The 24,784-nt window shown below is 41.1% G+C and overlaps 3 protein-coding genes across 5 annotated transcripts in view; 1 reads left to right on the plus strand and 2 right to left on the minus strand.

The window, feature by feature from the left end:
* Nucleotides 1-2,692: 2,692 nt before the first annotated feature.
* Nucleotides 2,693-6,994, minus strand: h3f3c (H3 histone, family 3C). Its single transcript, XM_055941735.1, has 4 exons — nt 6,885-6,994; nt 5,898-6,042; nt 4,942-5,095; nt 2,693-4,765 (listed from the first exon to the last, which is right to left on the minus strand). Exons 2-4 carry the CDS (start codon nt 6,023-6,025, stop codon nt 4,637-4,639), a joined length of 411 nt encoding a protein of 136 aa, XP_055797710.1. The 5' UTR covers nt 6,026-6,042; nt 6,885-6,994; the 3' UTR covers nt 2,693-4,636.
* A 1,414-nt stretch (nt 6,995-8,408) lies between these two features.
* Nucleotides 8,409-13,507, minus strand: LOC129868097 (pleckstrin homology domain-containing family B member 1-like). The gene is made up of 6 exons (XM_055941734.1): nt 12,922-13,507; nt 11,791-11,943; nt 11,520-11,622; nt 11,369-11,408; nt 11,203-11,284; nt 8,409-10,835 (listed from the first exon to the last, which is right to left on the minus strand). The coding sequence occupies exons 1-6, from the start codon at nt 12,980-12,982 to the stop codon at nt 10,702-10,704; spliced, it is 573 nt and encodes a 190-aa protein (XP_055797709.1). The 5' UTR covers nt 12,983-13,507; the 3' UTR covers nt 8,409-10,701.
* Nucleotides 13,508-22,470: 8,963 nt separating this feature from the next.
* The window catches only part of LOC129868094 (protein FAM168A-like), a 62,660-nt gene continuing 60,346 nt past the window's right edge, over nt 22,471-24,784 (plus strand). For 2 of the 3 annotated variants that reach the window (XM_055941728.1, XM_055941729.1), the window contains exon 1: nt 22,471-22,669. The gene's annotated coding sequence lies outside the window, so the exon portion shown is untranslated. The remainder of the gene's footprint in view (nt 22,670-24,784) is intronic. The other variant, XM_055941730.1, reaches the window with a different exon arrangement.

Here is a 24,784-nt window from a genome sequence, read left to right on the forward strand (position 1 = left end):
AGGACATTTCTCCAAAAAGTACAATCTTTGTCCCCATGTACAGTTGCAAACCATAGTCTGGCTTTTTTATAGCGGTTTTGGAGCAGTGGCTTCTTCCTTGCTGAGCGGCCTTTCAGGTTATGTCGATATAGGACTTGTTTTACTGTGGATATAGATACGTTTGTACCTGTTTCCTCCAGTATCGTCACAATGTCCTTTGCTGTTGTTCTGGAATTGATTTGCACTTTTCACACCAAAGTGCGTTCATCTCTAGGAGACAGAACACGTCTCCTTCCTGAGCGGTATGGCGGCTGCGTGGTTCCATGGTGTTTATACTTGCGTACTATTGTTTGTACAGATGAACGTGGTACCTTCAGGCATTTGGAAATTGCTCCCAAGGATGAACCAGACTTGTGGGCGTCTACAATTTTTTTTCTATGGTCTTGGCTGATTTCTTTAGATTTTCCCATGATGTCAAGCAAAGAGGCACTGACTTTGAAGGTAGGCCTTGAAATACATCCACAGGTACACCTCCAATTGACTCAAATGATTTTAATAAGCCTATCAGAAGCTTCTAAAGCCATGTCATTTTCTGTAATTTTCCAAGCTGTTTAAAGGCACAGTCAACTTAGTGTATGTAAACTTCTGACCCACTGGAATTGTGATACAGTGAATTATAAGTTAAATAATCTGTCTGTGAACAATTGTTGGAAAAATTACTTGTGTCATGCAAAAAGTAGATGTCCTAACCGACTTGCCAAAGCTATAGTTTGTTAACAAGAAATTTGTGGGGTGGTTGAAAAATTAGTTCTAATGACTTAAGTGTATGTAAACTTCCGACTTCAATTGTACAAAAACCCTTATAAAACTGTTTGTTTTGTACTGTAAAGCAATGGTCACCGACCATGGTGATCATTGGAGAGCTAGTGGACGTGGATGGTTTAGCTCCAGCCCAACACAAGTCTACTTCATTCAGAGACCTTGAGTTTATAAACTCTATCAGGTATTTTGATGCTATGTTGGCTGGAGCAAACCCCTGCATACCACTGTAACTGCAGGACCAGGGTGATATTCATTAGTATCAAATGGTTTTGCAACAGAAAATTAAGCCTTAATGAATACAATATAATTGCTATAATTGCTATATTTTGGTGTAGTCAGTGATGCATCTATACATTACCATTTGAGTTTCCATTTTATACTTTTTAAAACCATGTCTATCTTTATTTCCCAAACACAATTCAATACAATGACAATAATCTTAAGCATATTTTGACACAGGCTTAACACCTATTATACACTTAATACTTCTTTTTTTTTTTTTACACTTAACACTTTAAACATAAGCCTCATATCCCAGCGATAATGCCTTGCATTACACCTGGGGGCAAAAACACTTATATTTGCTCAAATTGCCATTGGCTCAAACATTGTCTCAACATACCCTCAATTTACCCCAAGGCAAACATTTTGACTATATTAGCCCACATAGCTACAACTGTGTTGAATCTACTGCTGTTCAACTTCTCCACCCTCTGGTCAGGCATTACAACAAGAACTAGGAAAGAAAACAGGCCTGTCTACCTGTATGAACACAGATCTCTGATACAGTGCCTTCAGAAAGTATTCACACCCATTGACTTTTCCCAAATTTAGTTGTGTTACAGCCTGAATTTAAAATGGATTAAATTGAGATGTTTATGTCACTGGCCTACACACAATAGCCCATAATGTCAAATTGGAATTATGTTTTTAGATTATTTTTTACAATTAATTAAAAATGAAAAGCTGAAATGTCTTGAGTCAAGTATTTCATCCCTTCGTTATGGCAAGCCTAAATAAGTTCATACATTTCATGGACTCACTCTGTGTGGAACAATAGTTTAACATGATTTTTGAATGACTACCTCATCTCTGTACCCCACACATACAATAATCTGTAAAGTTGCCCCGGCGAGCAGTAAATCAATACACCCAGTCCCTACAAAGATAGTCATCCTTCCTAACTCAGTTGCCAGAGAGGAAGGAAACCGCCCAGGGTTTAAAGAAGTGACTTTAAAATACTTACAGTCTTTAATTGCTGCGATAGTTTTCTCCTGAGGATGGATCAACATTGTAGTTACTCCTCAATGCTAACCTAATTGACAGAGTGAAAAGAAGGAAGCTTGTACAGCATAAAAATATCCCAAAACATGCATCCTGTTTGTAACAAGGCACTAAAGTAATACTGCAAAAAATGTGGCAAAGCAATTCACTTTTTGTCCTGAATACAAAGTGTTATGTTTGGGGCAAATCCAATACAACACATAATTTAACCACTTTCAAGCATAATGGTGGCTGCATCATGATATGGGTATGCTTGTAATCGTTAAGGACTGGGGAGATTTTCAGGATAAAAAATTTACGGAAAGGAGTTAAGCAGTCAAAATTCTACTGGTTTCACATGCAAACAGCAGTTGGTTTCTATAATGACATTCCATGAGAGCAACATTACCTTTTAAAACATGATTTGAAGCTTTGCCATTTGTTTGCCTGCAAAAACACGAGTTCTAGGTCCTTGGTTTTTTAGTTGTATCTAAAAGTTATATTCTTTCAAATCAAGAGGTAGCCCACTGGAATGTTTCATCAATCAAAAGTGTACAACTCTTACAGACGATGCACACAACAAGCAAAGAGTGAAACATTTGTAGAAAAGGAAACTGACAGACACCTATTTTGTGTAACATCTATTTATTACCACCATAATATGAGGAATTTGGAAAATACAAAGATCAGCTTAAACATCTGAAAATCTTGAAGAATAAGAACAAATATAAGAAAACAAACATGAGGTTATATTGCTTATCACAAATTGAGGAAACTGACAGATTCTATGGTCAGATCTATAATGAACAAAAATATAAAGGTAACATGTAGTGTTGGTCCCATGTTTCATGAGCTGAAATAAAAGATCCCAGAAATGTTCATATGCACAAAAAACTTCTCTCAAATTGTATGCACAAATTAGTTTACATCCCTGTTAGTGAGCATTTCTCTTTTGCCAAAATAATCCATCCACCTGACAGGCGTGGCATATCAAGAAGCTGATTAAACAGCATGATCATTACACAGGTGCACCTTGTGCTGGCACAATAAAAGGCCATTCTAAAATGTTTAGTTGTGTCACACAACACAATGCCACAGATGTCTCAAGTTGAGCGTGCAATTGGCATTCTGACTTCAGCAATGTCCACAAGAGCTGTTGCCAGAAAATTGAATGCTAGTTTTCTACTATAAGCCACCTCCAATGTCGTTTTAGAGAATTTGGAAGTACGTCCAAATGGCCTCACAGCCACAGACCTTTCGTAACCATGCCAGCCCAGGACCTCCACATTCAGCTTCTTCACCTGTCTGACACCAGCACCCGGACAGCTGATGAAACAGTATTTATGTCTGTAATAAAGCCCTTTTGTGGGGAAAAACTTATTCTGATTGGCTGGGCCTGGCTCTCCAGTGGGTGGGCCTGGCTCCCAAGTGGATCTATGCCCTCTCAGGGCTGCGCCCCCCCCCCCCCCCCCCCCCCCCAGTCATGTGAAATCCATCGATTAGGGCCTAATGAACTGATTTCAGTTGACTGATTTCCTTGTATGAGCTGTAACACTGTAAAATTGTTGAAATGTTTGCATGTTCAGTTTATATTTTTGTTCAGTATACAAAGGAAGTGAGAGAAAGTCAGAAAATAACCCAAACTTGAAGAGTAACTCTCGCTACTACAAAGTCAACTCATACTGGTGTAACAACTCTAATGCCGAACACAACTAACCTTAAGAGGAGATAGGGTAGAAATTGAGAGTAGTATCATGGATAACGACAGATTAATAGTGAGAAAAAGCTAAATAGAAGGGGGGCTGGTATATATCACCCCCATGTGGCTGCCATTGGAACAGTAGCTCTTATGAAACTGAGAGGCTCTTTCTGATTGGTTTAAAAATAATTCTGTAAAAACAGAAGTTTGCCAAACGTCAATCACTTCGTTTTTTCTTCTTCGTATTTTTATTTTGATGTCTCTGGCAGTAGTCAAAAGAAAAGGTGTATATGTATGAATTATATATATATATATATATAGTAAAAAAAATAGACACAATATCCACAATGATAGTAATCATGAATTATTTTTAAGTAACCAAGATGATACTTGTTTGCTGTTGAATACAATTTGCTTGGCTGATCAGAGCTTACACACACACACACCAACAGCCCTGGGGTTAGTTTTAGTAGCACCCTGCTGTGGAAGTTGCCACTCCCCTTAAGCAGACTAGCCCCCGGGCGATGCCCTTCTGGTCTGCCCACCTGTGCATGTGAGTGAGTTTTATTTTATGAGAGCTGAGGACGCACAAACCTGTGTGTGTGTGTGTCTGATCAGCGACACCTACTACATGCACGAAAAAGGTACCCTAAAACATCTGCTGAAGACAAAAACTATGAGAGACGAGACTTTTCAACACGTTTCTCTCATCATAATCACGGTTACTCTAAAGTCTACCAAGAAGGAAACAGGGAGAGGGGGCTGGGGGGTGAGATGGAAGGGCGGGGCGAATGAGGGAGTGAGGACAGTGAGAGATAAAGAAACAAAGAGAATAGAGGTGAAACATTAAAGAGAAAAGGAAAGGAGGGCGGGCTAAGCACGCTCCCCGCGGATGCGACGTGCCAGCTGGATGTCTTTGGGCATGATGGTGACACGCTTGGCATGGATGGCACACAGGTTGGTGTCCTCAAACAGACCCACCAGGTATGCCTCGCTGGCCTCCTGCAGACAGACAAAGAGAAGAAATGTCACACACACACACACATATATAAATGCATAAGTCAGCACACACAAAATTATTTGAGCATGCTGTTTTGTTCCCGTTTGTGTAGTAGGCCAATTAGGACAGGATCTGGATTAAGGGGGACAGAGCTTCACATACACACACAGCCACTGACCTGCAGAGCTCCGATCGCTGCACTCTGGAAGCGCAGGTCGGTTTTGAAGTCCTGAGCGATCTCTCTCACCAGGCGCTGGAAGGGCAGCTTGCGGATCAGCAGCTCAGTGGACTTCTGGTACCGACGGATCTCACGCAGGGCCACGGTGCCGGGCCTGGAACCAACACACAGTCAGTATGACTGGGGGGTAATTATATTCTACTATAGTACTTCATCGATCATTTCCCCATGCTGAATTCTACTGGTCGTGTCTGGCCGTGCTAATTTAAAAATAATAATAATAATCATTGTACCTTTATTTAACTAGGCAAGTCAGTTAAGAACAAATTTTTATTTTCAATGACGGCCTAGGAACAGTGGGTTAACTGCCTTGTTCAGGGGCAGAACGACATTATTACCTTGTCAGCTCAGGGATTCGATCTTGCAACCTTTCAGTTACTAGTCCAACGCTCTAACCACTAGGCTACCTGCCGCCCCAAATACTGAGTGGTGACGTTTACCAGCAGCCACTGCTTAGTTATAAGGCTTGTGGAACTGCTCATTGAAAACATTAGCTGCGTCTGAAATGGCACCTTATTCCCTATGGGTTCAGGTCAAAAGTAGTACACTATATAGGGAATAGGGTGCCATTTTGAACACACCAAGTGACCAATTGGAGTGTCAAGTCATTTCCACACCAATATGAATTGATACCACCTCTGTGGTTTCACACAAGCTTTACATGTCATAATGGGGCTGTATCGCTAGCCGACAGTGGTGGGAAAAGTACGGTATTGTCATACTTGAGTAAAAGTAAAGATACCCTAATAGAAAATGACTCAAGTAAAAGTCATCCAGTAAAATTGTACTTAAGTAAAAGTTTTTAAAGTATTTTTACACCACTGCTAGCTGACCTTGACATGTACGATCTGTGGTGAACACTAATGCTAATTTCTAGGGGTGAACCGATACTTTACCTGTAACGATGGGGCTTCTTGACCCCACCGGTAGACGGTGCACTCTTGCGGGCAGCCTTGGTGGCCAGCTGCTTACGTGGAGCCTTTCCCCCAGTGGATTTACGGGCGGTCTGCTTGGTACGAGCCATGACAAGTTAGTTATCACCTGAGAGACAGGTAAAAATACATTCAATTGTTTATTTTTATGTGTTGACAATGCTCTGTTAGATACAATCCCTAAAATTCTGTGAGTTACAAATATATTGCAATACAATTTTCCCAAGTGTTAAATGTATACTAGTGTGTTGCTATTATTGAGAATGTATGACTGAAACGCTTCCGTCTGGAGTACTACTCTGTTATGATAACTTTCTATTTTGCTGATCAGCTGCATTGCAATCCAGAAACAGCGGGCCACTATCCTATCCGTGAATACTGGGATACTGCCCAACCAATAAAACTAGTATGCAGATCGCCTTTCGAAATACATCCAATCCAGTGGGCAATGTCGTCGCTGTCAACCAATCGAGATACACGGTTTACAGCGTATGGGTGGGTCCACAAACCCTAGTTCCGCCCTCTAACCGCAAGATTATGGCCGCAGATGAAGAAGCAATCGAATGAGCCTACCAATATACAGGCAAAGAGCGGGACAGAAACTTTCAAAAATCTTCGAAAAACTAAACAATGTTCAGAACTACGAACATTAAAACATAAAACTAGACAACTGTAGCTATCCAAAAAGTCGCTCTGAGTTGTAGGGGAACGTTTGTTTACACCGTACAAGCGAAGTAAAAATGCACATGAAACTGGAGCGGAATTTACATCTGCCTCGGCCAGTGAAGTAGAAAGCATTTTTCTCTAGCATCGCGGCAGTCGCTTCTCCATTTCCACACCGTCGGAATAAAATGCTATTTTAAAATAAAATGAAGTTTAACCCATCTGAAACTTATATAAAACAGTGGTTAAGTGTTTTAGACAAAAATATATGTAAAAAGGGCCACTTACCTGACGTGAATATAAACGTTTTTTCGCAAGGAAATAAATGTTATGGTTTTCTAGCAGTGTCAGTATTTACTATCTCTCACACAATGGGAACAGGGCGCCCCGTAGGAAAATGGCTGCCGTGTCAATCATTGTTCTCCCATAATGCAACTGCTTTCATTTTGTAAACACAGTTTCTGATGGTTGGAGTGTTCCCTGAAAGTAACATTTTCATTGCTTTCTAGTGATTTCTTTATCGATTTGAAGTAATCTAGTACGAAATAACCTAAGGTGCTAAAACAATTACTTGTGAAATAAATTATATGTAACTGCTTGAATTTGTCTGCTTTTTCAAAAGCGTTTGCTATGCCAAAGTGGCACAGTCTCCTCTCAGTACAACTGCCTACATTTATTTGTAATCGATTTGAACGGTCATCCAACTCGGAATTCCAACTCAGGAACTCGGGCCTCATTCTAGATCTCAGACTTTCAGACTGGAAGATAACTGACGTATAACAGGGAAGACTTCAGCAAGACCAAATTCCTGGACATCATCTCTATCCGACACTGTCGGCTACCGTTCACCAGGGCGAACGGATACCTTTGCCCAAACCATGATGAATCCATGTGCTGTTTTGGAAATAATTGAATAAAGAGTTGAACTTCTTCCCAATCTTCTGTCCTCTTTCTCTGTTATAGATAGACACTTATTACACTTTAGCTAGCTAGTTAGCAGAGCAGTAGATCAAAAAATATTTGTGTATTACTTAGCCTAGATAATAGTTTGTACAGTATGTTGACTTTGGTGTCTATTTCAGACCTTATGGCATTTTTCAATGATGAGCATAAGAGAATTAAAAGGGGGGAAGACCACTATAAATCTAGCCACGTGGAGAAGTGCGACTATAGTGAGGGGCAATGTATCAGTTTGGTCAGGGCCAGCATGAGGGATATCCTGTGTTGGTGAGTGTAGCTATTAAGTGAAGTTTTAGCATCTTAACAATACAATATATGATATACATCTGTCAACATTCTACAAGGAAGACTTAATCAGTTATATAATTATTAACCTATTGGTCCGTTCTAGCATTCATCTGCATATTTCTGTTAGGGAACGCCTACTATGTGAAATGCGCGTGTGTGAAGTCTACAAAAATTAGTCCACTCTGTTCATAATGAATTATATTTTTGGGAACAGAAAACTGTATTAAGGTCAAATGTTTAATCGATGACAACATTTGCAGAATGTAGGCCAAAATCCATCTCGTTCCATCTTCTCCCACTGCGCGCCAGTGGGCTTTCTCTCACTACCGTAGAAACGCCAAGCGGATGCTTCATATTTATACATCCAGTGAAATATCTGTCTCATTGTTCTATCTGTGGGTGGATAGCGCATTTGGGTTGCCCAACTCAGCGCGAATACACATGTGCCAGTTGAATCTCAGTTTAGGTTGCAGCCCAGCCAGCAGTACATGACGGACGTTACGCCTCCATTTGAGCAACACAAATTACAAAAAAGTCGGCGGTTATAATCGATTAAAGTTTTAATTAAATGTATGAATTTCACCAACACGCGGAAGCACCGCGGTTGTACAGTACTAGCATAGGTAAAGGTAAAGCGTTTTCACAATTTTTACAAGTATTGAGTGATGGTGACACAATGTTGTAGCTATCAAATCGCCATCAAAAACAACTCCGCCTCCATGTCGGTGTAAGAGAACAAAGTTAGGGGTATCTCAGCTAGGCAGGCCTATGCCGCGGCTTGTGTATGAAAATATGGCAGTTTAGTGACAATTTCTTAAGAAAATACAAGATCTTCAAAACAACCAACACCGCATCACACAATCTGGGAAAGTGGTAAAAGAAAGCAAAATGTGATTTTTTTCTTCATATGGCATAACATTACAGCAAGGCTATAGGCTAATGGTTCCCTCTGAGTGTCATTAAGGCCTATACATTTTTTTCTGGAACATTTCTGTCGATTTGGGACCCCTTTTGGCTCAAGAGCACGCCAGAGGCAAAAGTTCCATATAGCCTCTTAAATTCAGGGGTTGTTTTCATTCATTTAAACCTTAATAATATTGTAATCCATGTAGAGAAACATGTCAGTATATCCTACCATGAAATCTTTGAAACCATAATTGGATGCCAATTGATCGTCAAAAGGGAATATCAACGATTATTTAAGGTGCAAAATCAAGGGTTTTCTTTAGTCATGATTTGAGAGCTTCATTGAAAAAAATGACTAAATATGTAATCTTATCATTTAGAGATTGTCATTTATTATAATTTCTATAGTGCATAATTTCGCTTACTGTAGCCCTACTTTACAACAGCCTTCCCATTATGATTAACCAGTTTGAATAACAGTGTTACTAAGGAGAATGTCATTTCAAACAACGGAAAACAACCCTTGATTTTGTAGGAAGGTTTCTTTTTTTATGGTGAGAACTGGGAAGGCATCGATGTGGAAGGGTCAGACTCAGATTCTTGGTTTATGAATCGATGCTAAAAACCACATGAACAAGCAGGTTTTTTAAATGATTTTTAATCCCTCTGTGTCAGTGTGAATTCATTTTTAAAGAAATGTTTAGATGTTAAAATTAGTTTCATTTGGGAACTCAGTTCCCAGTCATTCCCCATCAATTTCACCCCTGAATGTAGACTAACTCAGTTCCCAGTCATTCCCCATCAATTTCACCCCTGAATGTAGACTAACTGTGAGTTGGTAGGAGATGGGTTAGTTTCATGAGCTCTGTCTCTCTAATGGTGTGCTTCTCTGAAATTCACCATCATGTGAATATTATTTTGGAGAAAAATGACATCAACGTAGATTGTGAGTGACTAGTGTGTAGGCTACTACTGATGTGTAATACATTATACATATTGAATACATATTTGTCTATCTCTTATATTATAGAAAGAAAGTGTGGGTGCCCCAAAGAGACATGTAGGTGAACAGTGGAGACGGATATGAAGGACTGTGGTCTGTCATGGAACACCATCTCCAGACAGGTTTCTACTGTCATTGAATATTAATTCTCATATCCATGGCTTTGAAAACTTATATTAAATATGACAACAACAGCAGCATTGTACTCATAGTGAATTACATTCTGTACATGAGCTTTAATACAGGATCTAAGGTTAATTAAAGTGATACATTTTTGGACCTCAATTTTTTTATTTAAAAATAATTGCAGTCAATGGTTCTCTGTGTGTGTGTGTGTGGGGGGGGGGGGGGGGGGGGTTCATTAACCTCAGGCAGCTGAATATGCGCATCTGGATGTTGTTTTTCATACATCCTGTATGTTGCATACCGTATACGTTTCATATGCATTTCTACTAAATAGGTTGAGTTCACACAGCATATGTTATAAAGGACATATTTATGTTACCATCAACCTGTTCTGTAAAACAATTTGCCAACACACACTCACACATGCAAGCACGCTCACACAAACACAATGACCCTGATATTGTATGCTTACTTACTTTATCGGGTTCTTCTTATTTTTATATCTTGTGTGTTTTTGTTATACGTTGTTATTTTTAGTATTACATTGTTATTGATTACTGCATTGTTGTGGTTAGAGCTTCCAAAAATGCATTTCACTGTACGTGTGCATGGGACATTAAAACTTAAAACACACACACACATTCGTGCACTATTATTCTGCAACAGGAAAAAAATAGTGTGTGAAATACAATAATAAGACTTGTAGGAATGAGGCCTACAGCAGCCTGGGCATTTCCCAACCGTGCCTCCCTGCTCATGGAGCTAGCGCACTGGGGGAGGGCGCCAAGCAAGCAGCCTGGTCCAGATCAGAGACCTTCTCTATCAACAGAAGAACAAGGGCATCCAGAGGAAGGAGCGCATGGCAGCACCCGCCGCCATGCCCGCCAGTAGCCCCAGTGCCACCTGCTGTCCTATGCCGTCGTATGGGTCTCTCTGGATCAGTATGTGGTGCGTACCTGGGAGAGGGAGAGGGAGGGAGAGACAGGATGCTGAATATAGGATGTACTACAGTATTTACGGGAGCATAAGTGAATATACGAGTGTGTTTTATTAGACTTTTCTGATTTGATGTAACCAGGATAGTTATGTCAACAACTGATTTCAGGGAGTCTTGGAAAGGAGTGCTAGAGTCACCCTGTTGACTTGCTGAAATCAGAGTTGTATTCACTAGGCACCTAACAGTAGAAAATGGACTTAAACAAGGAGGGACTACCTGAACTTGTCCAATAAGAAACACTTGTTTTCATTTTTCGTTGCAAAATATTTTGCCACAGTGTGCAATAATGATTATGACTCAGAGCTTGGGTGTTGTGTTGTCTTTACCTGATCCAGGGGTGAGGTAGATGGTGTTGTTGCCGTCCATTGGGACGGACTGGTACGAGTCGTCGTATGGGTCATACGGGAACTAAGTGGGAAAGACAAGACGATAAGACAAGAATGTCCTCTAAGAATCCGAGTTTGGGAAACCCTGGTTTACCGGTTTACTTACTGGGTTTCGTCTCGCCTCTATAATTGTCAACTTCCATGCTCTGCAAAAACAGAATGACAAAAGGAGAAAGAGAGGAAGTGGATTGAGAGAGAGTGTGCACTGTAAGAGAGTGTGTGTGTGAGAGAGGGAGAGAGAAATAATATAGACTCACAGTGCCTCGTCCTCACTGTTGGCACACAGGATCACAGTGGAGCCATCTCTAAGCTGCACCACCACCATGTTCTCACTTGGGTGGTTCTCTGGGGGAGAGAGACCTGTACAACAACATAGACAGCTAGGGTTACACACACATAAGTCCACAGCAAAGGCCAAAATCTTTTGGAGGTAAATACAGATATTTGGGCCTAAGGAATAGATTGCCATTTCGGAAGCACCCATTGTCATATTGAACATCCCCATCTTTCCAGACACTCCCTCCTCACCTGCACTCTCCAGGCCAGACTTGACGCTCACACAGCTGGTCTTGAGACCCACTCGGTGCTCAAATTCTCGCCTGCTGTCCGTCTTGTAGAAGACCAGGCTCCCATCGATCCACAGGTCACACCAATTCAGCTTCCACCGCTTTAAGATGGATGCTGACGGGAGGCAGGAAGGGCATGGGGGGGGATGGAGTAGAGTTGGGGTTAGGTTAAGATGTCCACTTTCATAATGGTCAGTTTGGACTTTGACCATTTTGTATACTTTTATTTATTCACATTAACTGAAATGCACTGTCAGCCAGATATGATTCTGTCTCAATTCAGCATATAATAATAGTAGTAATAACAATAATAGATTACATTTATATAGCATTTCTTATTACAAGAAGAATCTCAAAGACACATTCTTGCCAGTGGGTCTATAATGGGTAAACCTACAGCCATTTTGAGTGTTTTGTATTTATATTGTTGAAGCTGTAAATCTGTATATGTTTTTCTCCGGAGGGTGAATCCCCAGTGGTTGGCTTGTGGCCTTTCTGCGTGAGTCACTGATTTGCTAACACAGACAGGAAGCTAATTAGATTATGGCCAGGCTGGACAAGCAGAGTAAGGGTTGGAATTTCATAACAGTTGTAACATTCATCTTCTAGAACGATTCTGATCATATTGAAAAATCCAGTAGTTTTGACAAGCAACCGCAACTCAATAAATAGGGCAAAGATGCCCTTTAGTGCATTGGCTTCATCAAAACAAGCTAAATGGTAGGTACTGTAGGTTAATCTGTTAGCGATCTTGATGACATCAACAGAGTCCTCCATTTTGTTTTCAGTGTAGTCAGTTTTAAGAACATGGGAGAACTGTTTTTGGAGAGAGTGGCACGGACTGGGCTGTGGTTCAGGCCAGCCTGTGGTGCCTGGCCTTAACCTGTGTTTCAAAGTGTTCTTTACAGTGCTGATATTTCTCTGATACTAGTGCCCCACACAACTTCTTATGCTATGTTTAGCCGTTGAAGTCTACACTTGGTAAAGATAGTACCTGCAATGGCTATGGCTATATCTGAGACCAAAACAGGTAGACACGAGGTTAGACTACAACATGACATTATTTGAGAAACATTGAATCCACAGTACTCACTCTGTCTCCAGAGCCAGCCTGACTTCAGCACAGCTATGTGTATGGTCGGAGATCTGTCCATGTTACAATTCCTCACCCCAAATAATCCAGAGAGGAAACCCAAAAGCGTGTTTGTGCCAGGGGTGTATGTTTTATGTTTGTCAAGTGTTTGTTCTTGTTTGAGGAGTCGTCTAAAGAGAGACAGAGAGATGCCTTTACGGTGCCTTTATTTTTATTCTGGCCCACACTTCTAATCTGATAGCGAGAGGCGGAGAATGGGGCTGAACTAGATCACTTGGGATTAGTGGGCCTGGATTGGCCACACCTTCTCTCCTGATTTATCTTCTGCTTCCCTCTCTGGCTGGAATGTTTTCACTTCCCGTCTCCTTCCCCAACTCCTCTTATTCCTCCACTATTTACTAAATTGTCTCTGCTTTGCCTTTCTTTATACACTGCTCAAAAAAATAAAGGGAACACTTAAACAACACAATGTAACTCCAAGTCAATCACACTTCTGTGAAATCAAACTGTCCACTTAGGAAGCAACACTGATTGTCAATAAATTTCACATGCTGTTGTGCAAATGGAATAGACAAAAGGTGGAAATTATAGGCAATTAGCAAGACACCCCCCAAAACAGGAGTGATTCTGCAGGTGGTGACCACAGACCACTTCTCAGTTCCTATGCTTCCTGGCTGATGTTTTGGTCACTTTTGAATGCTGCCGGTGCTCTCACTCTAGTGGTAGCATGAGACGGAGTCTACAACCCACACAAGTGGCTCAGGTAGTGCAGTTCATCCAGGATGGCACATCAATGCGAACTGTGGCAAAAAGGTTTGCTGTGTCTGTCAGCGTAGTGTCCAGAGCATGCAGGCGCTACCAGGAGACAGGCCAGTACATCAGGAGACGTGGAGGAGGCCGTAGAAGGGCAACAACCCAGCAGCAGGACCGGTACCTCCGCCTTAGTGCAAGGAGGTGCACTGCCAGAGCCCTGCAAAATGACCTCCAGCAGGCCACAAATGTGCATGTGTCAGCATATGGTCTCACAAGGGGTTTGAGGATCTCATCTCGGTACCTAATGGCAGTCAGGCTACCTCTGGCGAGCACATGGAGGGCTGTGCGGCCCCACAAAGAAATGCCACACCACACCATGACTGACCCATCGCCAAACCGGTCATGCTGGAGGATGTTGCAGGCAGCAGAACGTTCTCCACGGCGTCTCCAGACTCTGTCACGTCTGTCACATGTGCTCATGTGCTCAGTGTGAACCTGCTTTCATCTGTGAAGAGCACAGGGCGCCAGTGGCGAATTTGCCAATCTTGGTGTTCTCTGGCAAATGCCAAACGTCCTGCACGGTGTTGGGCTGTAAGCACAACCCCCACCTGTGGACGTCGGGCCCTCATACCACCCTCATGGAGTTTGTTTCTGACCGTTTGAGCAGACACATGCACATTTGTGGCCTGCTGGAGGTCATTTTGCAGGGCTCTGGCAGTGCACCTCCTTGCACTAAGGTGGAGGTACCGGTCCTGCTGCTGGGTTGAATCCCTTCTACGGCCTCCTCCACGTCTCCTGATGTACTGGCCTGTCTCCTGGTAGCGCCTGCATGCTCTGGACACTACGCTGACAGACACAGCAAACCTTTTTGCCACAGTTCGCATTGATGTGCCATCCTGGATGAACTGCACTACCTGAGCCACTTGTGTGGGTTGTAGACTCCGTCTCATGCTACCACTAGAGTGAGAGCACCGCCAGCATTCAAAAGTGACCAAAACATCAGCCAGGAAGCATAGGAACTGAGAAGTGGTCTGTGGTCACCACCTGCAGAATCACTCCTGTTTTGGGGGGTGTCTTGCTAATTGCCTATAATTTCCACCTTTTGTCTATTCCATTTGCACAACAGCATGTGAAATTTATTGACAATCAGTGTTGCTTCCTAAGTGGACAGTTTGATTTCACAGAAGTGTGATTGACTTGGAGTTACATTGTGTTGTTTAAGTGTTCCCTTTATTTTTTTGAGCAGTGTATTTTGCACATGTTGTCACCTGTTTTTAGGAACTGGGGTTATTGGACAACTGCATATGTCAACACATGCAGTTGTCCAATATGTGTTGACATCTGTCTTTAGGAATTGGGCTTCTTGGACTACTGCATGTGTTGATAGCACATAGTGAAAAAGGCATAACACACTCAAACACCTTAATCCCTGCATTCAAATAACACCATGAGAATTAGCTAACTGTTATAGTTTTCTTTGGGTAACTCAGGAGAACCTTCCTGTCAGGGACAGACTGATACCAGAAATTGTTTGGGGCATTTCTAACACACTGCCACATTTTTTTCTTTAGACACCCATTATTATCCAAATAAGGTTAATTCTAGGTCAAACAATTTTTTTTAACCAATCGACTGGGCTAAAGATGGACCAGCCCATCTGCCATTTGCCCAAAATGCCCAATGGCCTGTCCGTTTCTGATTCCTGTTTTAACTCAGGTGCACCGTTGACCTGAGCATACTTGAGTTACTGTTGTAACATTGTTATGAAAGCTGCCCAAGCACTTTTATAAGCACACATGTGGGTCTGCTAAGAAATAAGTCAATTATTTGAAGTGAACCCAGCAGAAATGTCAAGGTATATTAGATTGATTCACTAAGGAATCACCCTGGCTCTATTTTAAACCTTACTAGAAGACTCTGTTCCCTCCAAGTGAGCAAATCCCATGGAGGTATAATGATGACCTCATTTCGGGTGCCTGTATCATGGTCACTGCCTCAGGTCAGTGTATTAAATAGAGAGTTTGAGTTTGAGATGGTTAGAATGATCTGGATATAGCCAATGAGGATATCATTGTTTTCAAGGTCAGATAAACAATATCAATAACTGTATTTATAGAAGTATATATATACACATTAGCTGTTTATAGATGCATTATTACTAATCACACTGTAATATTTAACAATTAATGCATCTGTAAATGTGGTCCATCCCTGCCATGGCAGAACCAAGATTCGAACCCACACCACACCACAACACCACAACGTCCTCTAGAAGCACCAGTAATACCACTGACCCAAAAAAGCCAATGCAGTGCTGAGTCTGTGTCTAACAATAGCCCTACTTCAGGTTTCAGGAAGACAGTAGCGATGCTTACTTAGCCACAGGGTTCTTATTATACATTGACTCTTGGGGAGCCTAAAATGTCATGGGGGTGCCTGATGTCGATATCTTTGGCAATTGTGGGTTTGGGCCTCACATTGATATTTAAATTCGTTTGGGGGGGCTTCTGATCTGTTATGGGGGGTCCAGCGTTGTCTGAATTGACTGGAATTTAAATGGAATTGACCCCAACCCTGCTTGGTGATGATCCGTTTCTATTTTCACCATGTGTGAGTCATGAAGCGTATCCTAGTGGGTAAAAACTGCTAGCCAGATGTTCTGATGACATACTGCTGCCTGGGACTGAATGTTGGCCATTGTATTGTGACTGTGGGAATGCTGGATTCCTCTCAAGGTTTGACCTTCAACATAAGGGACTCTATTTATACTCTCTGTACACTTACACTCTGTTGCCACTAGATGGCACTATTTCTACCCCTATCAGTACCACACGCTGTGTATTTTTATTGGAGATCATGGTCAGAAAAGTCAGCAGTGACCCACTGCGTTCCATGACATCAAATGACAGTCCCTCAACATTCACCATAGCCCAGCAAACCTGAGGACCTCTGAAATCTGAACTTGTAGCCATTCTGAAATACACACATTTCTCTACTAGTGTGCTCTGTAGGATACTGGGACTAGTACTCAATCGGAGGTCAATGGTACTTGGTGGTGACTGACACAGAAGCACAATGTTTAGAGTGTAAGTGTTTTTAGACTTACTCCACCTTTCCAGAAGAACAACCCTTTTTTAAACCCTATCCACTGGCCTGCCCTGCCTGAAATCACACCAACGTCTAGCTGTTTTAAAAGCTTGGTGGTAGCACTTATTTAGAGTCCTCTGTCATAAGGGGCTACATAACATATATCATATGTCAATAACATTCATGACATCTAGTGTCTCAACAGTTATCTCAACAATCCCGATGACACAAACCAATGTGTGGTTCAGCTAAATTGCTTGGTAAAACACCAGCCAACTTGCAAAATAACTAGATATGACATTATGCCACAGCTCTCACCTGTTAGGACATTATTATGACAGCAAGCAATTATTTGGCTTCTAGGAAAGCATGCTCAAGTAAAGTAATTCTGTGAACAGCACAGGCCTATCCCTTTACTTATACAAGTGGAATTAGACTGCAGGGTCTGCAAATGTCGTTCGATTTCAGAAGACTGTGCTCTCCACTTTCCTGCTGCTAGCTCACCTCACATCACTACTTTACACCAAACCAGCTAAGATAACTTTGATTTATCCAATTCAGTGCAAACATGCACATCATCAGGCCCAGTAACAGTACATCTCCATAATCTATAATATGTTGTAAAAGCCTAACAGAGAGTTATAACATGTTATAATATTGTATTAGTGTTTCTGTTTGAATATGTTTGTGCTTTGTTGGCACTCAGCATTTGTTTTGGCATAAGATAATCTTTTTTTATTTCACCTTTATTTAACCAGGTAGGCCAGTTGAGAACAAGTTCTCCTTTACAACTGCGACCTGGCCAAGATAAAGCAAAGCAGAGTTCCACATAAACAATAACACAATAGAAAAGTCTATGTACAGTGTGTGCAAATGTAGAAGAGTAGGGAGGTAAGGCAATAAATAGACCATAGAGGCGAAATAATTACAATTTAGCATTAACACTGGAGTGATAGATGTGTAGATGATGATGTGCAAGTAGAGATACTGTTGTGCAAAAGAGCAAGAGGATAAATAGCAATATGGGGATGAGGTAGTTGGGGGTGCTATTTACAGATTGGCTGTGTACAGGTACAGTGATCGGTAAGCTGCTCTGACAGCTGATGCTTAAAGTTAGAGAGGGAAATATAAGACTCCAGCTTCAGTGATTTTTGCAATTCGTTCCAGTCATTGGAAGCAGAGAACTGGAAGGAAAGGAGGCCAAAAGAAGTGTTGGCTTTGGGGATGACCAGTGAAATATACCTGCTGGAGCGTGTGCTACGTACGGGTGGGTGTTGCTATGGTGACCAGTGAGCTGAGATAAGGCGGGGCTTTACCGAAAAAAGACTTATAGATGACCTGAAGCCAGTGGGTTTGGCGACGAATATGTAATGAGGGCCAGCCAACGAGAGCATACAGGTCGCACTGGTGGGGAGTATATGGGGCTTTGGTTACAAGACGGATGGCACTGTGATGGACTACATCCAGTTTGCTGAGTAGAGTGATGGAGGCTATTTTGTAAATGACATTGCCGAAGTCAAGAATCGGTAGGATAGTCAGTTTTACGAGGGTATGTTTGGCAGCATGAGTGAAGGAGGCTTTGTTGTGAAATAGGAAGCCAATTCTAGATTTAATTTTGGATTGGAGATTCTTTGTCTGGAGTGTTTTTCTTCAGGACAATCGAGTACAGGCTTAACTGAAAGAACAACAAAGACGGAATGCAATATGACATTTTATTAAATAGTTTGGGGAATGGTCAGATGATGTGACAGAGAGTCTGCTGTCCTTTGGGGAAAGGAGTTCCTATGACTGGCCTTAAGGGTATTATAGCTGGTGGTGGTGGGGAGGTGGATGGTTGTTGAAAATTGTTGCTGAAAAAGAGCAAGTGAGAGAACATGGGAGAGTTTACATAAATACATCCCACGATTTACTGCCATTGGTTGTGAGTGAGGAAACCGATAGTTGCAAACGTGAGCCCATTGGTTAAACAGCAAGCGTGAGGAATGTGCATTATTGTGCCATGCTTATAGGCTATAAGGTAAATAGATGTACGACATTCCTCACTTGGCTTATAGGAAAGAGGAGAAGAAACAAGACGCCATGCTGATCATATTTTTGTATTCATTCCCACTAAGCCTGAAGAATAGGAAACAAAGTGAATGATGGTATGCTTACTGGATGAAGTTAAACGAGTATTCAGATCAGCCTTCCTGATTGAACTTTTGTAAAATAAATTTACCTCTGACTCTTGCCCCTAAAATCTGTTGCATGTTTTGGCCCTTTAAAACCTATTGATAACTTTTTGGGGCTGCGGTCAGGTTTTTGGAGCAACATGGTTAAGGCTATCATTGGAATCTTTATTTAGTTGAGATAAGCAAATACTGTAGCAGAATTTTGGAGGTGCTTGGTTGCATAAAAAAATTGTTTAGAATTTTGTTTAATATTGACTTGCAATGTTAATCTGATTCTATAAAACTCAGTCAAACTAGCATACGAAACATGTTACTGCTATTCAGTGGCGATTTTAGCATGTAAATCTTGGTGGGGGGGAAAAAAACAAGTGGGAATCATGCCTGTGAAGCCACTACACAACACTAAACAATACATTAATTGCACTATAACAGTGACAAACGGTGCCCACAAACTGCTAGGGCCTACATAAAGCTGTCCCAACAGCAGTCCCAACATCTTACCATTGCTACACCTGGCTATCAATGGAGCCTTGTCTGGCAGCGAAACAGTTAATTCAGCCTCATTTACTGCCTTTAAAAAAAAACATAGCTGATATGGCTGATTTGCTTAAACAAATGTGGTTTCTAATGACAATTGAGATGTACAAACTATGGCATAAGGGGACGACAAGCAGATGAGGCAATTGATTAATTTTGATTAAGACATTAATGGGCGAGCTAGAATGGACATAGTCAATATAACTATTTGTTTAGCACTTTTGAAATGTACAGCGACTGAATTCAGTACATGGGCTGTTCTTACAGTATTCTCCCTGTACACCAAGTCAGAACCATATGATAAATAAAGGGCAATTATAATTTAAGCTTTATTTAACTAGGCAAATTAGTTAAGAACAAATTCCTATTTACAATGACGGCCTAGCCCGGCCAAACCCAGACGACGCTGGGCCAATTGTGCTCCACCCTATAGGACTCCCAATCACAGCTGGATGTGATACAGCCTGGATTGGAACCAGGGACTGTAGTGAAGCCTCTTGCACTGAGATGCAGTGCCTTAGACCACTGCGCCGTTCGGGAGCCCGAAGATCAATGACGTATGATAGTTTGACTAAGCAGACAATGAAAGCTCTTGCAATATTTTTTTATTACATTTCTCTAAAACAGGTTATAGGCTACATGTGCATGACCAAGTCAGAACAGTAGGCGAAATTAAGAGGGGTAAATAGACCAAATTATTAGGGTGAGGCACATGGGCTACTAACATCTTACTACACAGCATACACAGTATTACTTTCTTAGCTACAGTATACATATCTCCAAGTCAAGTTTTCGAGTGTTCCGAGTTAACAGTTGTTTTGAGCGCGACACAAAGCATGCTTCACTGACAGCATGGCCAATGTTGAATGTTTATAATTTTAAACTTGGAAAAGAGCCCCTTAATCCCAGATTTGGGACCACACAGCCACTCCACTGAACAGCAGGCTAGTGGTTGCGCTGCAATGCATGCAGTTAACGTTAGCCACTGTGACTGATTCCTTCTAAACCACTCATTGTTGATTTTGCGATTTCCAACTTGTTGTATAATGTTTATGTCGAATGGCCGATGTGCACCGATATGTTTTATAATTTCTCTTCATTATTTCTCTTCATATGACAAGGATTAAAAAGGATTTCCCAGTAGATTGTCAACTTTATTATTGATGATGACTGCTAGCTAAAATTTTGAAAGTATGATGTTGACATGATCAGTCTGGAATGCGCCAAAATGCAAATTCCTTCCGTTTGAGTTATGTTATAATTGTATTTTTTTGTTACTGTACATATAACGTGATTTGGCGTAATTTTATCTGTGGCCAATGACCTTGAGCTTTCTTGGATGCAAACTTATAATGTAACTCTATGGCAGCACCCAAGGCGCTAGAATTTTCTATCTCTACCCTTAGACTTGGTGGTGACGTAGTGTCCCCATGAGTGACAGAACACTGAGCCAATCACGCCGCAACACTCCGTATTTTCTGCTGGCTTGCCTCACCACCACAGAAAGCACTGAGCTAGGCTGAAACACCTGCATTTTGGAGCTGCCTTACCCAAGAAAACAAAAAAGAGACTGTTTGTATGTGGCTTTATCAACTCAATTATATACACTACCGTTCAAAAGTTTGGGGTGCCTTAGAATTGTCCTTGTTTTTGAAAGAAAAGTATTTTTTTGCGGGTACTATTTAATGAAGCTTCCAGTTGAGGACTTGTGAGGCGTCTGTTTCTCAAACTAGACACTCTAATGTACTTGTACTCTAGCACAGTTGTGTACCGGGGCCTCCCACTCCTCTTTCTATTCTGGTTAGAGACAGTTTGTGCTGTTCTGTTCTGTGAGTAGTACACAGCGTTGTATGAGATCTTCAGTTTTTTGGCAATTTCTCGCATTGAATAGCCTTAATTTCTCAGAACAAGAATAGACTGACAAGTTTCAGAAGAAAGTTATTTGTTTCTGGCCATTTTGAGCCTGTAATCAAACCCACAAATGTTGACGCTCCAGATACTCAACTAGTTTAAAGAAGGCCAGTTTTATTGCTTCTTTAATCAGAACAACAGTTTTCAGCTGTGCTAACATAATTGCAAAAGGGTTTTCTAATGATGCATTAGCCTTCTATAATGATAAACTTAGATTAGCTAACACAACGTGCCATTGGAACACAGGAGTGATGGTTGCTGATAATGGGCCTCTGTACACCTTTGTAGATATTCCATAAAAATCAGCCGTTTCCAACTACAATAGTCATTTCAAACATTAACAATGTCTACACTGTATTTCTGATCAATTTGATGTTATTTTAATGGACCAAAAATGTGCTTTTCTTTCAAAAACAAGGACATTTCTACGTGACCCCAAACGTTTGAAAGGTAGTGTATATATATTTTTTTACATTGTTTGCAAACTGATGTGATGCCAAAATAACATGCAAAACAGGCAAGCCCCCCCCCCTAAAAAAACCAATATACAGTATATATATTTTTTTTTGTTACTAAAAAAGACCCATCTTTCCTGAATGACAGATAATGCTGCTATTATATACATACATCATGATTGACATGGCAATAGCAAAAACACAACAGAGATAAGAAGGCAGGGATGCCTAGTACGTTTTGCAAAGCAAAAATATTCTATTCTATTCTGTCATCTGCCATAAATCTCCAGTTTGATTTTCATTTTTTCTTATATGAAAACCTCCCTGCTGTCATGATCATTCTATAAGGGATTCAAGCGGTCCTCTTTGAAAATGTATCTTTCCCACTGCTGCACACACATTAAACAGGACCAAAATACAGAGATGTGAGAACACATAAATCAGAATAAGTTTAATAAAGGATCATGTCATCATTTTTCTTAATAAATGTAGCCTATATTTCCAACTCCAGTGAACTTGATGATAGATGGATAGATGTGTGAGGTAGTGAGACTTCTGAATTGGTCCCTGTTTGACAGTCACGTAGGAGAAAAAGGTCCTCCCCTTGTGTTTGCAAGGTTTTACTGCCCCCCTCCGTTACCCCTCATTCTCTCTCGATATTCCCATCCCCCCACTTTGTGTGGATGTCGATGTTACCAACGCCGCTTATGAGAAACCACCGAAGCAAACCTTGGAGAAAACCGCCAGCATTGAACAAGGGAAATCAGTGACTCCGGACTCAGCATAAAATTAAAGACGAGGTGCTCCACGATAATAAATTCCCTTGGACATTTGGTGAGTTTGATATCATAACGTGTTCATAGTCTTGGAGACAGACGTGTCCTGCCTGATAATGTAAATATATATATATATATATTTGCTATGCATATATAAAAAATGTAATGGACATGCATGTTGTAAAATATTACAAATGTGTAAGACTAGGCTACACGTTCCAAGCCATAGGTCGCTGTGGTCCATTGGCAAATAAAACCAGACATAAGTGTGTAACAATGTAATCGCCGGAGCAACGGCCTTGGATCTCAAGGATGCATTATAAAATGTGACATGGGCTGAGAGCGAGTGCAGAGGAAACGCAGCCGACCCCTTTTCCTGGCTATACATTTTTTCTACTCATGTAGCAGCAGATCGGATTTTGGTATATGTGCGGCTCAAAATGGTGTCGGGAGTTTGACTGTGTGACCATTTTAAAAGCCAAGTGAATTTCTGAGCGCAGCAATTATTTCAGGAGTCCACACGATAGAGAGGGCACATAGGGAAAACTATTAATTTTCACTTTTTCATATCAGCTGGACGCAAGTATTTTTTTCAGTATGATTTGGAACAAGACCTGACAGTATTGTATGCGTACAATAGCTGCTGGGAAATGTTTTTGTTATGACTCACAATTTGCCGTGGTTATGATGCGTTTGGGAAGTAGGCTGATACGATGGCAAAATAGCCAGAAGCTATGAAGTTACAATAGGAGGTAGGAGGAGGTGCGCAAGGTATCAAATATGGTCACATCTAAGCTGTTTAATAATATAAGCATGCATCATACAAATTATACTGTAAACACTACAATATAACAACAAGAATAAGAATAATGCTTCATTATGAAAATATTGTACCTGTTTTTCATTTCATTTTGAAGGAACCGATCATTAGCCAATGGCCTATTGCATGTCCAAACATTTTACATTTTGGAAAATGTAGTTGACAATTGCTGCTGCTTTGAAAGTATGGACGTTCAATAGGCAAAACGTTGTGGAACCTTGCAGATAGAAATGTCATGAATATATAAAGCTGACATGATTCCAGGTAAACACTGGACTTTGATGTCGGGGCGCCGAATCTGCTGCTCGCCATCTGTGTGAGTGCCGCTATGTGCTCTGCTGGGCTCCAGGGGGCAGTGAGACAAAACACACCCCAGAGATGTGGGGCACTCCATTATCTGTGGAGATGCACTTGTTCCAGTGTTAATGTTTTAATGTGTCTAAATGGCTAATTTCTTTGTTATTGATATATTGTTTCTCATGGGGCGGCAGGTAGCCTAGTGGTTAGAGCGTTGGGCCAGTAACCGAAAGGTTACTAGATCGAATCCCCGAGCTGACAAGGTAAAAAATTCTGTCGTTCTGCCCCCGCTGTAATTGTAAATAATAATTTGTTCTTAACTGACTTGCCTAGTTAAATGATTTAATGACTAGCTAGGCCATGTTTAAACTCAGAATGTTGTTTCTTTATCGGATGTTGTTTCTTTGTTCTTCATGTGGCTGTCAGTGCCGTTTAAGACACTTTTATTTTTATTTTTTATTAGTGTTATTTATATTACAGCATATTCCATTCACCCAGTTTAACATCGATAGGTTTAGGCTGCTACATGATACAAAAATGTTCCCTATACCCATCATGAGGTTGCTACAACCTAGCCTATGAATTCAACGTAGACACATGTCGAGAGAATGATTTTAGGTCACAGACAGTGACACATTCGATATCGCCTTGTACACTCCTGCCTGCATCTAGCTGACCTAGGGTGTAATCATTAGTCCAACAGTTGCAAACAACAGTTTCTTTTCGACAAATTCAGATATGTTTATCCCCGTTTCGTTCCGCTTGCTTTCGTTTAAGAAACGTTTTTCAACAGAATCGGCGGAATGAATGCACCTCTGATGACACGCAAACAGTTCAAGTTCATAGCCACATACAAACAGCTCGTTGTATTCCTTCTCGCAAATACGCGCTCTCTTCTCACCTTTTCCCTTCGTTTGTGGACATCAATGCACAACACATCAGCTGTCTGGGACCAGGCAAAAAAAACTTTCCAAGCCAAACCTTCATATCATCACCGCAGCTAGCTCACTATATTAGCTAAAGTAACGTCATAGTCAACATAGCTAAAAGAACTAA

The sequence above is a fragment of the Salvelinus fontinalis genome, chromosome 13, assembly GCF_029448725.1.
Source record: "Salvelinus fontinalis isolate EN_2023a chromosome 13, ASM2944872v1, whole genome shotgun sequence".
Taxonomy (NCBI): Eukaryota; Metazoa; Chordata; class Actinopteri; order Salmoniformes; family Salmonidae; genus Salvelinus; species Salvelinus fontinalis.